The sequence below is a fragment of the Lissotriton vulgaris genome, chromosome 1_1, assembly GCF_964263255.1.
Source record: "Lissotriton vulgaris chromosome 1_1, aLisVul1.2, whole genome shotgun sequence".
Lineage (NCBI taxonomy): Eukaryota > Metazoa > Chordata > Amphibia > Caudata > Salamandridae > Lissotriton > Lissotriton vulgaris.
Window position 1 is genome coordinate 53,628,040 of NC_141685.1, and position 18,011 is coordinate 53,646,050.

Below are 18,011 nucleotides of genomic sequence, written 5' to 3' on the forward strand. Positions count from 1 at the left end.
TATTCATCTTTTTGGGTTCTGGAGTAGCATGCTACTCGCTGAAAAGCGCTTCAACACTTCATCAGGGGTAGCAAGCGCTCTATAAATGCAAAACCTTCCCTCTTACATCCCTCCACTCTCTTCTTCAACCCAACTAACAGACCAACAAGTCCAGCTCTCAAAAACATTTTATATTTCCCTACACTAATTCACCACTAATCATTTTTGGATCCTGGAGTAGCGTGCTACTCACCGAAAAAGCGCTTCAAATGGACCCTAACGCACTCCGCTGCTCGCAGAACTCTGCGTTGAGCGGTTGAGTTTTTTTGACACTTTGCGGAGTTCTTCATTGCGGAACACCGCCTAGGCCTAATCTTATCATGAAAATTTAGATTTCAGTCATATGTTAAGAAACAAGTGTGAGCAGAAACCTTTTGGGTGGAGAAAATTAAAGACATTAATATTGTGAATTTTTTGTTAATTAGTTGATGTTTGCAAGTACGAACACTTCTCTGTGTCAAGTAAAGACCTTGAGAGTTTTGTAACTTTCAGATACTCAAATTGAGCATTTTGTTGCAATTAAAACATTTTCAAGGCCTGAAATTTCTTTGGAGGTTGCATGCGGCCAGCCTAAGTTATCCGGCAAGAATTTCTTGCTGAATCCTATTGCAACTACAATATGTGCTCTCTCATGTAAAGTCAGGCTATTAGAAGCTTTTCTGCAACTCAAGATACGCCTTACTTTTCACCTGATGTGGGTGCATTTCTCATGTTAAGTGAGATCTCCTTTCTGAGTATAACGTTTCTGGCTTTCCCCTCCTGTATAAGGCTTTAGTCAAGTGTGAATTCTCTCATGTGAAATGACATTGTATTCGTGAATAAACCTTATCTGACATTCCCAACACACATAAGGCTTTTTTCTCCCTTGTGAGTTTACTCATGTCAAGTGAGAAGTAATTTGTGACCAAAACTTTGCTTGCATTTCGAGCACACATAAGGTTTTTCCCCAGAGTGGGATCTCTCATGAAGCATAACTCTGTCTTTCAGATTCAAGCTTTTATGGCATAAGGACTTTCTCTAGTGTGGAGTTTCTCATGGTGAGATAGCGTTTTTCTCTGTAGCTTTTCTGGCATTCAGAGCACTCATAAGGTTTTCATCAGTATGGAGTTGATTATGGTTAGTGAGGCTGTGCCTATCAAAAAATAGGAATTTCTAGCATTCACAGCATTGGTAATATTTTTTCCCTGTGTGCGTCTGCTCATGTACAGTGAGATTGCATTTAAAATTGACGCTTTTCTGGCACTTGGAGCACTGAAGTATTTTTGATGGTGTGTTTTCTTATGGTGCATGTAACCATCACTACCTCTGAATCTTTTCTGACATTTAGAGCGCTGATAATGTTTTTCCCCCAGTGTGGATTCTCACATGTGCAGTGAGATCAGATTTACGGCTGAAACATTTTTGGCATTCGGAGCACTGATAAGGTTTTTCACCAGTGTGGGTTCTTATATGGTGAGTGAGATTGATTTTTTCACTGAAACATTTGTGGCATTCAATGCACTGATAAGGTTTTTCCCCAGTGTGTATTCTTGTATGCCGAGTGAGTATTCTTTTTTCACTGAAACATTTCTGGCATTCAATGCACTGATAAGGTTTTTCCCCAGTGTGGATTCTTATGTGCTGTGTGAGACTATTTTTTACACTGAAACATTTCTGGCATTCAGAGCACTGATAAGGATGTTCCACAGAATGGGTCATTGCATGTTGAGCAAGACTTTGTTGGTTACAAAACCTTTCCTGGCTTTCAGGGCACTGATAAGGTTTTTCCCCAGTGTGGGTCTGTATATGCTGGGTGAGACCGAGTTTGTTTTTGAAACATTTCTGGCATTCAGAGCACTGATAAGGTTTTTCCCCAGTGTGGATTCTTATGTGCTTTATGAGACTACTTTTTAAACTGAAACCTTTCTGGCATTCAGAGCACTGATAAGGTTTTTCCCCAGTGTGGGTTAATACATGTTGAGAAAGACTTTGTTTTTTACAAAACCTTTTCTGGCATTCAGAGCACTGATATGGTTTTTCCCCAGTGTGGATTCTTGTATGTTCAGTGAGTCTGAATTTTACACGGAAACATTTCTGGCATTCAGAGCACTGAAAAGGTTTCTCCCCAGTGTGGGTTCTTATATGATGAGTGAGACTGTTTTTGTCAATGAAACATTTCTGGCATTCCGGGCACTGATAAGGTTTCTCTCCAGTGTGGGTTCTTCTATGCAGAGTGAGCTGGGTTTGGCTAATGAAACATTTCTGGCAATCCGTGCAATGATAAGGTTTTTCCCCAGTGTGGGTTCTTATATGATGAATGAGATTGTTTTTTGTACTGAAACATTTGTGGCATTCAGAGCACTGGTAAAGTTTTTCCCCAGTGTGGGTTAATACATGTTGAGAAAGACTTTGTTTTTTACAAAACCTTTTCTGGCATTCAGAGCACTGATAAGGTTTTTCCCCAGTGTGGGTCCTTGTATGTACTGTAAGGTCTCTTTTTTCACTGAAATATTTCTGGCATTCAGAGCACTGGTAAGGTTTTTCCACAGAGTGGGTTAATAGATGTCGATTTAGACTATCTTTGAAACTAAACCTTTTCTGGCATTTAGAGCACTGGTAAGGTTTTTTGCCAGAGTGGGTTATTACATGTCGAGAAAGACTTTTTTTGTTATAAAACCTTTCCTGGCATTCAGAGCACTGATAAGGTTTGTCCCCAGTGTGGATTCTTATATGTTCAGTGAGATAAGAATTACTGCTGAAACTTTTTTGGCATTCAGAGCACTGATAAGGGTTTTCCACAGAGTGGGTTAATGCATGTCGATAAAGTTGCGGTTTGAAACTAAACCTTTTCTGGCATTCAGAGCACTGATAAGGGTTTTCCCCAGTGTGGATTCGTATGTGATGTGTGAGCCTACTTTTTAAACTGAAACATTTCTGGCATTCAGAGCACTGGTAAGGTTTTTCTACAGAGTGGGTTAATACATGTCGAGAAAGACTTTGTTTGTTACAAAACCTTTTCTGGCATTCAGAGCACTGATAAGGTTTTTCCCCAGTGTGGGTTAATACATGTTGAGAAAGACTTTGTTTGTTACAAAACCTTTTCTGGCATTCAGAGCACTGATAAGGTTTTTCCCCAGTGTGGATTCTCATATGCTCAGTGAGATAAGATTTATCTCTGAAACTTTTTTGGCATTCAGAGCACTGAGAGAGGTTTTTCCCAGGGTGCATTCTCTCAAATTCAGTGAGATGTGATTTATGGCTGAATCTCACATGTCGATACAGACTCGCTTTTAAGCTAAACCTTTTCTGGCATTCAGAGCACTGATAAGGTTTTTCCCCAGTGTGGATTCTCATATGCTCAGTGAGATAAGATTTACTGCTGAAACTTTTTTGGCATTCAGAGCACTGAGAGAGGATTTTCCCAGTGTGCATTCTCTCAAATTCAGTGAGATGAGATTTATGGCTTAATCTTTTTTGGCTCAGGTAACTTTTTCCCCAACTTGGGTTATTTTGCTTTGATTGAGGCAGTTTGAACACTGAAATTGTTCTAACAGCCCGTGTTTTTAAAAGGTGTATTCCTAGAGTTAATATCTCTACATTTAGTTTTCTCTTGCTTATATGCCACGGTAAGAGTGAACCCGATTTTAGAGTCGGGCTTGTTTAGATAATGTTCAGCATTTATCTCTAAAAGATATTGTGTGTAATCTTCTTAACACTTGCATTGAGCAAAATATGTCTGGATGCAGCCCTGTAACACCTGTCGAAATGTTTGTAGCAGATAATAGTCTTTTGGTTATAGCCTCTCCGGCAGCAACTTATTTTGTGACTGAAGTTTTTCTCAAATCTATTTGTATAGGTTCTTAGCAACGCAGTGATAAGGAGTTAGTCTGATATTTAATGATTAAACTGAGAAGTACCTTTTTGCACTGGCGCAATGGCAGTAACTGAGAACATTAGAACATGCACAGTAATATTGTGGCTCATCAGTCACAGAACATCAGTTCCTTTTACCCGTTCTGTGTTTGGTGTAAGGTTAAAGATTGTAGTTCTGAAGACGAGGATTTATTTACATTAGCTATAGCGCAACGGTGCTCATTTAATCCATTTTGATATTTAACAGTTTTACATATCATTCCTGCACAACAGATAAGGTTGAGGCGATTTACATAGAATTACAGAACAGTACACAATAAAAAAGGAAACAATCTGAGATGGTCATGAACAACACAATAAAGTGGTGAATTTTTAAGGTTTTCGCCAGAGTGAGCAGAGTGGGTCGAGGTGTTCTATCCCGAGGCAGATAGTCTCAAACTTGCATAACTGGTTAAAAACGGTTGTTGAACAAAGGTGATTTTCCAATCTTTTGGTTGTTAGCGTGTCAGCTTCGGAGTCTTATATCAGTGTCTTTTCTTTGATGGTTTGCAGAAGAAACCTTTTGTTATATCTTTCTTTTATGCAGTGTGTGCTTCCTCTCTGGAATTACATGATGCTTTAGATCATGCGTCCTTTAGATGAACGTTATTCTGTCATGCTGAGACAATTTGTCTTTCTGATAATATTTCAGATGAGGATGTTGTGATTGGTCTTTCTGGCACTATTTCTGATGCTGTGTGGACAGATATGACTTTGCTCTGGGTTAACGAAATGCAAAATTAGAGACTTCACTTACAGGTATAGTACTTTCCTCAGCTCCCACTTCCTCGCCACACCTAGATTTTGGAAATTGTTTAAACTTAGAATGCTGGATGTCCTTCGGTTTTTCAAAATAATCCTTCTTATGGCACTAACATTCAGTTGGCTGGTGCTAAATCTTGCTTTCTTCGTCCGTAATTGCAATCACCTATAGTATTAAAATTAAATAGTTAATACATGTAAATATCCCCAAAAATAATTTACAAGCCATATCAATGCAGAATTGCAGAATTTTGAAAGTGTTGAGCCGTTCTTCAGACAGAGCAGAGTGTAGAATGGTAGCCTGAGAGTACTTGGATCTAGGAGTGAGGATTTGTAGAATTTCCAACATTTTATTAAGCTCAGAAAGGATACATGTACCCTATGGACTTGTAACATGGAATCCCAAAAGCAGACATTAAAGTCATATGGACTGGCACCAAAAAGATATTTAAAATAGAATACTATTAATTAATTTTAATGTATATTTCTAGGATGGGAATTTCCCCTCCACGGACAACAGGCATTTCGCCCTGCCCTGAGTTACCACCTACTTGTATCTGGTAACCTGACTTTTGAGCTCTGGCCTCAGCCGCACGCAAATCTATTGTGTGTTGCGAGGACTATGCCTAGACCTAACCCTCAACTATGGTCCAGAGTATGAATCAAGGGCAATGAAATTAAGGAGTACTTTCATTTGTTCATTTTATTCCACCTGATTATCAGTTGTTAGGCTTTTGTGCAGAAAAACAGGACAACATTTTTTTCCAGACAGAAAAATTAGACTGAAAAGACCCACAAGACTCTGGGTGCAGCAGAAGCAGCCAAGACTTATGCTGTTTTTTTACTAACTGGGGGAAACACACAATTCTTCCCTCTGTTAGAAATATCTTTCCCCTTCCCTCCCCTGCTTCGCCCATCTCCCCCCCCAACCAACCACATGCATAAAACAAGTGGTAAATAAAAGCAGAAAAACACTATGAAATAGTGAATGGCATGTGGTTTGACAGGCAGACGAATCTCAGACCATTCGCTGGTGGAGGTGCAACTCGATGGTCCGGTTGGTATGAATTAGGCGACTAGAAACGGTTCTGACATTTGCAGGTGGGTCACGCTCTGCAAGGTAACATCTGGGAAGGGGGGGGGGGGGGGGAGTTGCCTGATGCATCCCCACTGGAGGACCAGCTGCTAACTAATCCCCTGACCGAAAAAGCAATCTCAACCATCTATAGGAAGTTGATCTACAATATGTGTTGTAGTAATGTGGCTCACTGGTTAGAGGCGGCAGACCCGGAAGCAGAGGACGGCCCGGGACCAGGGTTGAATTACCAACGCGGCAGGGTCGTGGACCAGGGTCAACAGACTCGATAATTCTCGCTTCGGTGCCTACTCTAACCAGGGGTCTCACTCGGCAACTCTGGGCATTAGCTTGCCTCATCTCCACAACGGCCCCATCAACGCCGGGGATGCCTGGCTTCACCTTGGGGATACCCAGGAGGGACCATCCCTCAGGGAAAGCCAGGACGGGTTCCCCAGCGGTATACAGCGCCAGGAAACCACTCGGCAACAGTGCGCTTTACAAGTATACATTACATTACACCACGCTTGTGAAGGAGTACCCTGTTCACCAAACTCTAAATCAAGAGCTTTATCTTCAATCAATCAATCAATGACATTTATAGAGCGCACTACTTACCCGTAGGGTCTCAAGGTGCTTGGGGGGGGGGGGGTGCCGCTACTGCTCGAACAGCCAGGTCTTGAGCTTCTTCCTGAAGGAGAGGTGGTCTTGGGTCAAGCGCAGGTCAGTCGGGAGGGAGTTCCAGGTCTTGGCGGCCAGGTGGGAGAAGGACCTTCCTCTTGTTGTCGCTCTTCCGATGCGGGGGATGGCGGCGAGGGCGTGGCTGGCTGATCGGAGGTGGCGTTTGGGAGCGTAGAAGTTGATTCGGTTGTTGAGGTAGCTTGGGCCTTGATCGTGTAGGGCTTTGTGTGCGTGGGTGAGGAGACGGAAGGTGATTCTTTTGTTGACGGGGAGCCAATGCAGGTCTCTCAGGTGTCCAGAGATGTGGCTGTTTCGTGGGATGTCGAGGATGAGTCTGGCTGAGGCGTTCTGGATCCGCTGGAGTCTTTTCTGGAGCTTGGCGGTGGTTCCGGCGTAGAGGGCGTTGCCGTAGTCCAGTCGGCTGGTGACGAGGGCCTGGGTGACTGTCTTCCTGGTCTCCGTGGGGATCCACCAGAAGATCTTCCGTAGCATGCGCAGGATGTTGAAGCACGACGAGGAGACGGCGTTGACTTGTCTGGTCATGGAGAGGGAAGAGTCCAGGATGAAGCCCAAGTTGCGTGCGTGGTCTGTCGGTTTGGGTGCGGTGCCCAGGGCGGGGGGCCACCAGGAGTCGTCCCAGGCGGAGGGCGAGGGGCCCAGGATGAGGACCTCCGTCTTGTCTGAGTTCAGTTTCAGGCTGCTGGTCGTCATCCACTCGGCTACATCTTTCATCCCTTCGTGCAGGTTGGCTCTGGCGGCGGCGGGGTCGTTGGTCAGGGAGAGGATCAGCTGGGTGTCGTCGGCGTAGGAGATTATGTTGAGGTTGTGTTGGCGTGCGATGGGCGCGAGGGGGCTCATCTAGACGTTGAAGAGGGTGGGGCTCAGCGAGGATCCTTGAGGGATGCCGCAGATGACTTCGGTGGCCTCTGACTTGTACGGTGGTAGGCGGACTCTCTGTGTTCTTCCGTCGAGGAAGGAGACGATCCATTCCAGTGCCTTCTCCTGGATTCCGACATTGCTGAGGCGCTGCACTAGGGTGCGGTGGCAGACAGTGTCGAATGCCGCGGAGAGATCTAGGAGGATGAGGGCCGCTGTTTCTCCGTTGTCCATCAGGGCCCGGATGTCGTCGGTGGCGGCGATGAGGGCGGTCTCGGTCCTGTGGTTGGCTCGGAAGCCAGACTGTGAGGGGTCGAGGGATCCATTTGTCTCGAGGAAGGCGGCCAGCTGCTTGTTGATGGTCTTCTCGATGACTTTGGCTGGAAACGGGAGGAGCGAGATGGGGCGGTAGTTCTTGAGTTCTGTGGGGTCCGCTGTAGGTTTCTTGAGTAGAGCGCTGAGTTCGGCGTGCTTCCAGCTCTCAGGGAAGGTGGCGGTGTTGAAGGAGGTGTTGATAATGTCCCGCAGGTGGGGTGCGATGACAGCGTCGGCCTTGTTGAAGACGTGGTGAGGGCAGGGGTCGGTCGGAGATCCGGAGTGGACGGAGTTCATCATGCGGACGGTGTCTTCGGTGCTGATCGGAGTCCAGGCGCGGAGGGTGGTGGTGGGCGGCGTTGCTGTGGTCGTGGCGTGCGTCGGTTGAATGCTGAAGCTGTTGTGTATGTCCGCGATCTTGTTGTGGAAGTAGGAGGCGAGGGAGTTGCAGAGGTCTTGCGATGGGGTGATGTCGTTGTTTCCGGCGTTGGGGTTGGAGAGCTCTTTCACGATGTTGAAGAGTTCCTTGCAGTTGTGTGCGTTGTTGTCCAGCCATTCCTTGAATGCAGTTTTCTTGGCGGCGCGGATCAGTTGGTGGTGCTTCCGGGTGGCAAGCTTGAGAGTGGTCATGTTGTCCGGTGTTGGTTCCCTTCTCCAGGCTTTCTCGAGGGCTCGGCAGTTCGTCTTGGAGCTCTTGAGTTCGTCGGTGAACCATGGGGCCTTCTTGCTGCCGGGTCTGCTGGGCGGGGTCCTCAGTGGGGCGAGTTCGTCCGCGTAGTTGCTGATCCACTTCATGAGGTTGTCGGCGGCCTGGCTGGGGTTCGCTGAGCTGGCAGGAGGGTGCTGGCTCAGGGAAGCGGCAAGCTGGTCGGCTGTGATCTTGTTCCAGCTTCTTCGGGCAACCTGTTGCTGGTGGTGGTGGGACGTCGTTCTTTTGAAGGTGAAGTGGACGCAGCTGTGGTCCGTCCAGTGGAGTCCTGTGGCGTGGCTGAAGGTGATGTCTTTGCTGGATAAGAAGACGGCGTCGAGTGTGTGTCCGGCGAGGTGGGTGGGGGTGGACACCAGCTGCTTGAGTCCGAGGTTGGCGAGGTTGTCGAGCAGGGTGATGGTGTTGCGGTCGCTGCTGTTCTCCAGGTGGAAGTTGAGGTCCCCCAGGAGGATGTAGTCAGTGGAGGGGAGGGCATGCTGGCTGATGAAGTAGGCGATGTCCTCGCTGAATTGTGTGCGTGGTCCCGGGGGTCGGTAGATCAGGGTGCCTCTGAGGGTGGTCTTCGGGTCGGTGTGGATCTGGAAGTGCAGGTGTTCGGCGGTTGTCAGGGTGTCGTCGGTGTCGGTCGTGATGCGGATGGTGTTCCTGTGGATGATGGCGATGCCTCCTCCCATCTGGTTGGCGGAGCGGTCCCTCCGGGTGATCTTGTATCCCTCTGGGATGGCGATGGCGATGTCGGGCGCAGAAGAGGCGTTCATCCAGGTCTCCGTGAGGAAGGCAACGTCAGTGGCTGTGGTGTCGAGGAGGTTCCAGAGTTCGATGGCGTGTCTGTGGACGGAGCGGGTGTTGAGCAGGATGCACTTGAGGTGGTTGCTGCTGGTGTTCGGCTTGGCGGGTGCTGGTGTAGGGCAGGTCCGGATGCAGGTGAACTTGCAGGCGTGACAACTGAAGGGTCCGTGGGTGTGCTTCGGAGTGGCTCGGTAGCATCCTAGGATTTGGCAGGTGTTGAGTGCGATGAGGGTGTCGGCGGTGTACGTCAGGCGGGTGGGCAGGGTTCTTCGTGGGCCAGGGGTCCTGGCACTGGGCGCGGTCCAGGCGCGGACGGGCGCAGACGGGCTTACCTTTGGCGCGCCTTCGGCGCACAATCGGCGCGCCCGCTGCGCGTGACCGCTGCGCGTTCGCACGGTCGCCATATATGGCGAAGTGCGAGGGGGGGCGGAGCAGCTGGGAAGCGGGAGCGGGGAGGGTACAGAATGAAGAAAGGGGCGGGGTTTAGCGGCGGTGGCGGGAAGCGGGGAGCGGGGAGGATGAGACGGGGCGAACAAGGAAAACAGGCAAGCAGGCAAAAAGGGGGGAAAAGATACAATATACAATTTACAACAAGTACAATTCAGAAACACAGTTCAACATAAACAGTGGCGCAAGGCAGGAAAGCGAGCAGAGACCACGCTGCTCGAGGCAGGGGGCGTGGTCACGCGGCGGCAGCCGGAGCACAGAGGCAGGCAGTCGGGGGGCACACGCAGCAGCTGGTGGCCGTGCGGCGCGGGGGGTGTCCTAAACTGCTACGCATGTATCTCTAGGTCCGCTTCATTATGTCCATCAGTCTTTCTATGATGTACCTGTTATTGCAGCGTGTGTGTTTAGTACAGGTTTAAGCTTACGGTGTGTGTGGTTCTTTTTTTTAACCCTGTGGTTTAATCTGCACTTGTTGCTTATGCGGTGTTATGTGGTGTTGTCACACCCTTGTAATTATAACAAGCATTTGCAATGCAATAGGTCTTGCATTAGGAAAGTTTGAGCTATTGTTATTGTAAATGACACATTTTTTATTTATGTGTTGGTTTTGAAAATAGCGAAATTAATAGCTTTGTCATTTACAATGCCAATAGTTTTAACTTTCGCAAATGTGACACCTATAGCATTTGTAATGCAATATGTGTTGTATTTACGTGACTTAGATTATTGATGTTACAAATAACAATGGCTTTTAATTTTTTTAAATAATTAATACTTGAGTAAAAGTTATTGTAATTTATAATGGCAATTGCTTAAACGTTTGTAAATAACTTTTGTGAAGATTATGTTCAGTGTATTGTATTGTGACGAAAATCCAAGAACAGAAGTGAAATATTAACATCTTTTTGTGACATTTGTAATAAAGCTTGAAACATTGAGAGAACATATTTGAACTAGTTGTTGAATTGTTGCACAGATTGCTGCTGTGGTGGCGCTGAAGGATGTTTTGGTGGCGCTGAGTGATGCTGTCGCGTTCAGTGATGCTGTGGTAGCGCATAGTGATGTTGTGGTGCCCCTGAGTGATGCTGTGGTGATGCGACAGACAGACAGAGGGAGGGCGACAGACAGAGTGAGGGCGACAGTCATGTCAAAGTCATTAGATATGGTCCAAACTCCAGCCAATCAGGCGACAGCACCCTCTGGAACCTTCACCTCAGAGGCTCAGACTCTCCAATTTTTTTAGCACAAGTGTGGCATAAGAGCCAAGGAGAAGAGGGGAGCCTCTGAGGGGAGGTGGATGAGTCACTTGTGAATCTATGAAAGATATCAATACTGGAGAAGCACAGTTTACAGGTAAGTAACTTATGTTCTTCTCCAGTATTGGGGTATCTTTCATAGATTCACATGCTTGAATCAGAGTAGATAGGAGTAATTCGAGAACTGTGCATAGTAAGCCATAGGTACATTGTAAACAGAGTACGAGAGAATACATATACGTATATTACAGTATAGCAGTAAACAAGGGCACATCTGCAAAAAGCAGAAATATATACATGTATACAATGTGTGCAGGAGAAGGTAAGAAACAGAGGCTCACCTTACTTAAAAAGATTACGTAGCACCGCTTGCCCAACAGCAGTGTCAGCATTGTTGGCAGCTTCCAGACAGTAGTGCTTGGTCGCAGCTCTGCAAATCTGATGAAGAGGCAGACCAGCAAAGAGAGAAGTAGAAGAGGAGACTGCTCTGGTAGAGGGCGCTTTAATCGTTGCTTGAAGTGTCTTGCCTGCTTGCTGATTGCAAAAGGAAATTGCTCTAGATATCCAACGTGCAATAGTCTGTTTTGCAACTGGAGGTTCTTTACGCATCCTGCCGTGGGCTATGAAGAGCTGATCAGTTTTACGGATACTGGTTGTTCTTTGCAAATAAAATGTCAAACATCTCTTAACATCTAGAGAATGTAAAGTCTTTCCTGCTGGCAACTGTGTATTAGGGAAAAAAGTCTTAAAGATGACAGGCTCATTCAGGTGGAAATCAGATGGAACTTTAGGAATTAAGGCCGGATTAGTGCGGAGCACCACAGCGTCTGTGGTGAATTGAAGAAAAGGTGGTTTGATAGTAAAAGCTTGTATCTCGCTGACTCGAAGTAAGAGCTAAAAGCAGCGATGTCTTCCAGGAGATGAATTTAAGATCAGCCCTACGAATGGGCTCAAATGGGGACTTCATGAGTTGTGCCAACACAATGTTCAGATGCCAAGGATGAGGCGGGCGTCGAATTGGAGGGAACATCTGAAATAAGCCTTTGAAAAATTGTTGAATAATTCTTGAAGAATAAAGAGAATTGGAGCCATCGCGCTGGAATCTGGAACTGCATCCAGAAAAACCTTCAGGGTAGAGTGAGAGTGGCCGGATTTTGCTAAATGTACGAAAAAAGACAGAAGCTGCTCTGGCGTAGAGTGAACAGGGTGAACATTTATTTATTTATTTAAGTTAGCAACTGACACCCTACGGGTAACCTGGCGCTGTGATACAGGCGACTAGCTTAGGGCCGAGAGACAGTGTCCCCCGCCTGGAAGAAGTTAGCAGGATGCCAAGGAGCATACCCGAGGGTAGAGCCAGGTTTTTAACCTTTTTCTAAACTGCAGGATTTTGTCCATTTGTCTTGTATCAAATGGAAGAGTATTCCAAAGGCAGGTCTCTGACGCACTGAAGGCCCTACCTCCTGATTTGACTTTCCTAAATCTAGGCACCCTCACCAGATTAGCCGATGAGGAGCGCAGTGCTCATGAAGGGACATACCATGTCAGTTTCTCCTACAGAGATTTGGGCCCTTGACCATGTGGAGCCTTAAATACTATACATAATGCCTTAAATCGTATCCTCTGCAAGACTGGCAGCCAGTGTAAATCTGAGAGTGCCCGGGAGGCGGAGGAGTGGCGTGGTTGCACTAGTACCATTTTGGCCACCATGGTCTGTACTCTCTGCAATCTCTCAATCAGATATTGCGGGGATTCTTGTAACAGGGCATCACAATAGTCCAGCTTACTGAGGATGGTGCTCCGGACTATCATCGCTCTGTTCTGTAAGAGAACATCGGAAGGATTTTCCGAAATGCTCTGATCAGAGTAAAACCACTTCCAGCTGTTTTGTTGACAGTTTTCTAATGTCAATTTGTTGTCAACCATGACTCCCAGGTTATGTACCACGCTACTGGGAGCCAATGGAGTAGCAGGGGATGTTGGCCAAAACTCAAGCGTAAGTTTAGGAGGGATTCTATCTACTGCACAGTGTAGAATCTCTGTCTTCTCAGAGTTAAACTGAAAAATTTGAAGCTTCACACCAAAGTTAGAACCGTTTCCACTTGAGTTTGTAGGTTTTGATAGTGGAGGGTGCTCTAGCGTTAGTGAGGACCTCCCTGCAGTCCGGAGGAATAATCAATTTAGCAAACTCATAGTGCTCAGGCACCAGTAGGATTCGGATGGCAGATCAGGCCATGGTTCATAGTAAGAAGATTCGAAATTGGGCGCAGCCAAATTGGATTGCACTCCGACAGAAGGAGGAGCTCCGTAAACCAGAACTGGCGAGGCCATCTGGGGGCTATGAGAAGAATGCCGCAGGGTTCTTTCTGCATTTTCCAAAGTACCATTGCGACTAGAGGAATCAGTGGAAAAGCGTGAGCATATATTTTTGACCAGTTCATCAAAAACGCATTTCTGCACGATTCTGAGTTGGGAAGCCAACTTGCATAGAATGGGCATTTGCGGTTCAGGTTGGTCACGAATAAATCCAGATTGGGGTGTCCCCAAAGCTGAAAGATGCGGTCCAGCGTCGGCTGATGAAGTTCCCACTAGTGGTTTGACGAGACCGACCTGCTCAGGGAGTCCGCTAGAAGGTTGGACACCCTCAGAACATGGACTGCTGTGATCTGATGTTGAATCGCCCAAACCCAAATTTGCTGAGCTTGTAGGGATAGCAAAGTGTATCTCGTGCCCCCTTGTTTGGTCACATAATGCATTCTTGTTCAATCAATCAACAGATTTGTAAAGCGTGCTACTCACCCGTAAGGGTCTCAGGCGCTGGGAGGAGGGGGTGGGGGAGTCGCTACCGCTCGAAGAGCCAGGTCTTGAGTTGTTTCCTGAAGGAGAGATGGTCCTGGGTCAGCCGTAGGTGGGTGGGGAGGGAGTTCCATGTCTTGGACGTCAGGTTGGAGAAGGATCTTCCTCCGGCGGGGGCTTTGCGAATGCATGAGATGGTGGCGAGGGCGAGGCTGGCGGATCGGAGCTGGCGGGTGGGTGTGTAGAATGTGAGGCGGCTGTTGAGGTATTTGGGGCCCATGTCGTGGAGAGCCTTGTGTGCATGGGTGAGGAGTCTAAACGTGATCCTCTTGTTGACGGGGAGCCAGTGCAGGTCTTTCAGATGTGGAGAGATGTGGCTGTGATGGGGGATGTCCAGGATGAGTCGTGCAGAGGCGTTCTGTATGCGCTGCCGCTGGAGTCTTTTCTGGAGTTTGGCTGTGGTTCCAGCATAGAGGGTGTTCCCGTAGTCCAGTCGGCTGGTGACGAGGGCCTGGGTGACCGTCTTCCTGGTTTCGGTGGGGATCCACCGGAAGATTTTTCGAAGCATGCGCAAGGTGTTGCAACAGGATGACGAGACGGCGTTGACTTGCTTGGTCATCTTGAGGGAGGAGTCCAAGAAGAAGCCCAGGTTGCGTGCATGGTCCTTTGGCGTGGGGGCGGTGCCAGGGCAGGGGGCCACCAGGAATCGTCCCAGGCAGAGGGGGATGGTCCCAGGATGAGGACTTCCGTCTTGTCTGAGTTCAGTTTCAGACGCTGAGCTTCATCCATTCCACGACGTCTTTCATTCCTTCCTGGAGGCTGGCTCTGGCGGTGGCGGGGTCGTTGGTGAGTGAGAGGATCAGCTGGGTGTCGTCAGCGTAGATGATGTTTAGGTTGTGTTGGTGTGCGATGGCTGCGAGGGGGCTCATGTAGACGTTGAAGAGGGTGGGGCTGAGCGAGGATCCTTGCGGTATGCCGCAGATGACTTCGGTGGACGCGGATCGGAACGGGGGGAGGCGGACTCTCTGGGTTCTTCCGGCGATGAACGAGATGATCCACTCCAAGGCTTTTCCTTGGATTCCGGTGTTGCTGAGGCGCTGTATTAGGGTGCGGTGGCACACAGTGTCGAAGGCTGCTGAGAGGTCCAGGAGGATGAGGGCAGCTGTTTCCCCATTGTCGAGCAAGGACCTGATGTTGTCGGTAGCTGCGATGAGGGCGGTCTCGGTGCTGTGGTTTGCTCGGAAACCGGACTGCGAGAGGTCGAGGGATCCGTTTGTCTCGAGGAAGGCGGAGAGTTGTTTGTTGACGATCTTCTCGATGACTTTGGCCGGAAACGGGAGGAGCAAGATGGGGCGAAAGTTCTTGAGGTCCGTGGGGTCCGCGGTGGGTTTCTTCAGGAGGGCGCTGAGCTCGGCATGTTTCCAGCTCTCCGGGAAGGTGGCGGATGCGAAGGAGCTGTTGATGATGTCCCGGAGTTGGGGTGCGAAGATGGAGTCCGCTTTGTTGAAGATGTGGTGTGGCCAGGGGTCGGTTGTGGAGCCGGAGTGGATGGTGTTAATCGTTCGGGTGGTATCTTCGGTGCTAACCGAGGTCCATGTGCATAGGGTGCTGGTGGCGGGGGAGATGGTTCGGTGGTAGGGTGCGTGGTCTGTGCGCCGAAGCTGTTGTGTATGTCGGCGATCTTGCGGTGAAAGAACGAGGCGAGTGAGTCGCAGAGGTCTTGCGATGGTTTAATGTTGTTGTTGCAGGTGCTGGGGTTGGAGAGCTCTTTAACGATTCTGAAGAGTTCCTTGCTGTTGTGGGTGTTGTTGTCCAGTCGTTCTTTGAATGTTGTCCTTTTGGTGGTGCGGATCAGCTGGTGGTGTTTGCGGGTGGTGTACTTGAGGGCTGTCATGTTTTCTGTTGTCTGGTTGTGGCGCCAGGCTTTCTCGAGGTTGCGGGAGGTTTTCTTGGAGTTTTTGAGGTCGTTGGTAAACCACGAGGCTTTCTTGCTGCCGGGTCTGCTGGGAGGGTTCTTCAATAGTGCGAGTTCATCGGCGCAGTTGGTAAGCCACTGTGCGAGGGTGCGGGCTGCTTCGTTGGGGTCCGTCGTGTTGGTGGGAGAGTTCTGGCTGAGGGAGGTGGTGAGCTGGTCGGTGGTGATCTTGCGCCAGCTTCTGCGAGGAACCTATTGCGGGTGGTGGTGGGTCGTGGTTCTCCTGAAGTTGAAGTGGACGCAGCTGTGATCTGTCCAGTGTAGTCCGGTGGAGTGGCTGAAGGAGATGTGCTTGCTGGAGGAGAAGATGGGGTCAAGCGTGTGGCCGGCGTAGTGGGTGGGGGTGTTCACCAGTTGCTTGAGTCCGAGGTTGGCCAGCAGGGCGGCGGTGTTGCTGTCATTGTTGTTCTCCAGGTGGAAGTTGAGGTTCCCTAGGAGGATGTAGTCTGAGGAGGTTAGGGCGTGCGGGCTGACGAAGTCTGCGATGGCTTCGCTGAATTGTTTGCGTGGTCCCGGGGGTCTGTAGATGAGAGTGCCCCTGAGGGTGGTCTTGGGGTCTGTGTGTATCTGGAAGTGAAGGTGCTCGGCGGCAGTGAGGGTGTCGTCGGAGTTGGTCGTGATTTGGATGGTGTTTCTGTGGACGATGGCGATGCCTCCTCTGGTTTGGTTGACGCGGTCCCTCCGGGTGATTTTGTAGCCATCCGGGATGGCTATGGCGATGTCGGGGCCTGAGAAGGAGTTCATCCAGGTTTCTGTGAGGAAGGTGACGTCTGGTGATGTGTCCAGGAGGTTCCAGAGTTCGACTGTGTGCCTGTGGACGGAGCGGGTGTTGAGCAGGATGCACTTGAGGTGATTGTTGCTGGTAGCTGACTTGGCGGGTGCAGTGCAAGTTTGGAGGCAGGTGAATTTGCAGGCTTGGCAGGTGAAGGGTCCTTGGGTGCGTTTCGGGATGGCTCGGTAGCAGGCGGGGTTCCGGCCGGCGTTGAATGTGTGGATGGTGGCGGCGGCGTAAGTCAGTCGGGTGGGCAGGCATCGTTGAGGGCCAGGGGTCCTGGCGCTGGGCGTGGTCCAGGCGCAGACGGGCTTGCCTTTGGCGTGCCTTCTGCGCGCGGCCACCTTGAGGCCTCCATATGAGACGAAGTGGGAGGGAGGAGCAGCTGGGAGGCGGGAGCGGGGCGGCCAATGGGCAGGGGGTACAAAAGAAAAGGGGCGGGCCGCGGGGGAGCTGCGGCAGGAAGCGGGGGGGCACACACAGAGGACAGGGATACAACAGCAACTACGAAAAATACAGAAAAATGCAGAAGTCCTGAAAAAAAAGCACAATTCACAAGTGAGGGCAGCAGCAGAAAGGAGAAGGTAGCAGCAGGGGGACACCGAGGTCAGGGGCGAACCTGCGGCGCCGGGGGCAAAAACTCTGTCACAGCGGAGGAGCCGAGCGGCGTGGGGGGTGGCCTGGGGTCAGGTTGTTGTGTTGTCCATTGGGATCAACACTGAAGCTCCTTGAATGAGGGTGCAAAAGGACTTCAGAGACGGAAATATTGCCAGTAACTCCAAAAGGTTTATGTGCCAAGTTCATAGGTGGGTGTCCCATTTCCCCTTGACTGTGAGGGCTTGAAGATGACTTTCCCACCATTCGAGGGAGGCATCTGTCGTGAGGATGAAACTTGGAGTGTCCACTACAAACGAACTGCAGAGATGTTTGGTATGCGAGTCCACCATAGCAATGCTCTTCATATCTGAGACGTGATGTTGATGACATTGTCGAAGGACCCTGAGACTTGTTGCAATTGGTTGTCGAGTTCTCCAGTCGGGGTCCTATTTTGAGGCGACAGTTGGGAATTAGGGGAATACCGGAAGACAGCATCCCCAGAAGCGATTTGAACTGTCGAACAAAAACATACTTTTATGTGCGCAGGAGAGTTGCCAGTTTGGAAATCCGCTGTTGTCTTTCGTTTGAGACAAAAGCCCTTGTTTGCTGTGTGTCTATGATGGCCCCCAAGAAGGTCCTCACTTGAGAGGGGGTAAACTGAGACTTCTCCAGAGTGATGGAAAGACACAGAGACAGGCATGATTGAGTGTGTCTGCTTGTGACTGTGAACGACTAGGCCTTTATAAGGCAGTCGTCGAGGTAGCGAAATATTTGGACATCAGCTTGACCAAGATATGCTGCCACCGGGGCCAAGACTTTAGTGAACATTCGGGTGCGGAGCGAAGGCCAGATGGAAGGACTTGGAATTGGAAATCTCTGCCAGCCACTCACAACCAGGTCCTCTATGAAAGATACAAACAAGTTTGCCCCACTGAAGGGAAGATAGCTTAACAGGAGCTTCTGAGAGTTACTTACCTTCAAGACTCTCATCCAGATATGCTTCGTGGTTGCTTTCACTGATCTTAAAGAAG

General features: G+C 49.1%; 1 protein-coding gene and 1 long non-coding RNA gene across 3 annotated transcripts in view; both read right to left on the reverse strand.

Annotated features, from left to right (window-relative positions):
• Positions 1-1,090: 1,090 nt before the first annotated feature.
• LOC147737220 (uncharacterized) lies at positions 1,091-3,492 on the reverse strand. Of its 2 annotated transcripts, none has more exons than XM_086919388.1 (2): positions 3,116-3,492; positions 1,091-3,031 (listed from the first exon to the last, which is right to left on the reverse strand). In XM_086919388.1, exons 1-2 carry the CDS (start codon positions 3,448-3,450, stop codon positions 1,363-1,365), a joined length of 2,004 nt encoding a protein of 667 aa, XP_086775514.1. In that variant the 5' UTR covers positions 3,451-3,492; the 3' UTR covers positions 1,091-1,362. The 2 variants fall into 2 exon arrangements, with proteins under 2 accessions (XP_086775514.1, XP_086775534.1); XM_086919408.1 differs by having other exon boundaries at positions 1,091-2,582; positions 2,667-3,492.
• Positions 3,493-3,650: 158 nt separating this feature from the next.
• LOC147737221 (uncharacterized) overlaps positions 3,651-18,011 on the reverse strand; it is a 55,183-nt gene continuing 40,822 nt past the window's right edge. Inside the window, exon 3 of the long non-coding RNA XR_015295587.1 lies at positions 3,651-4,858. This is a non-coding gene — a long non-coding RNA (uncharacterized LOC147737221). The remainder of the gene's footprint in view (positions 4,859-18,011) is intronic.

Bases quoted from the DNA above. Each gene is read 5' to 3' on its own strand.
- LOC147737220 (XM_086919388.1), bottom strand. From the start codon at position 3,450: ATGCACACTGGGAAAATCCTCTCTCAGTGCTCTGAATGCCAAAAAAGT. The intron at 3,032-3,115 runs GTTTTGTAACAA...ATGCCAGAAAAG, and splicing joins TGCTCTGAATGCCAGAAAAG to GTTTTGTAACAAACAAAGTC.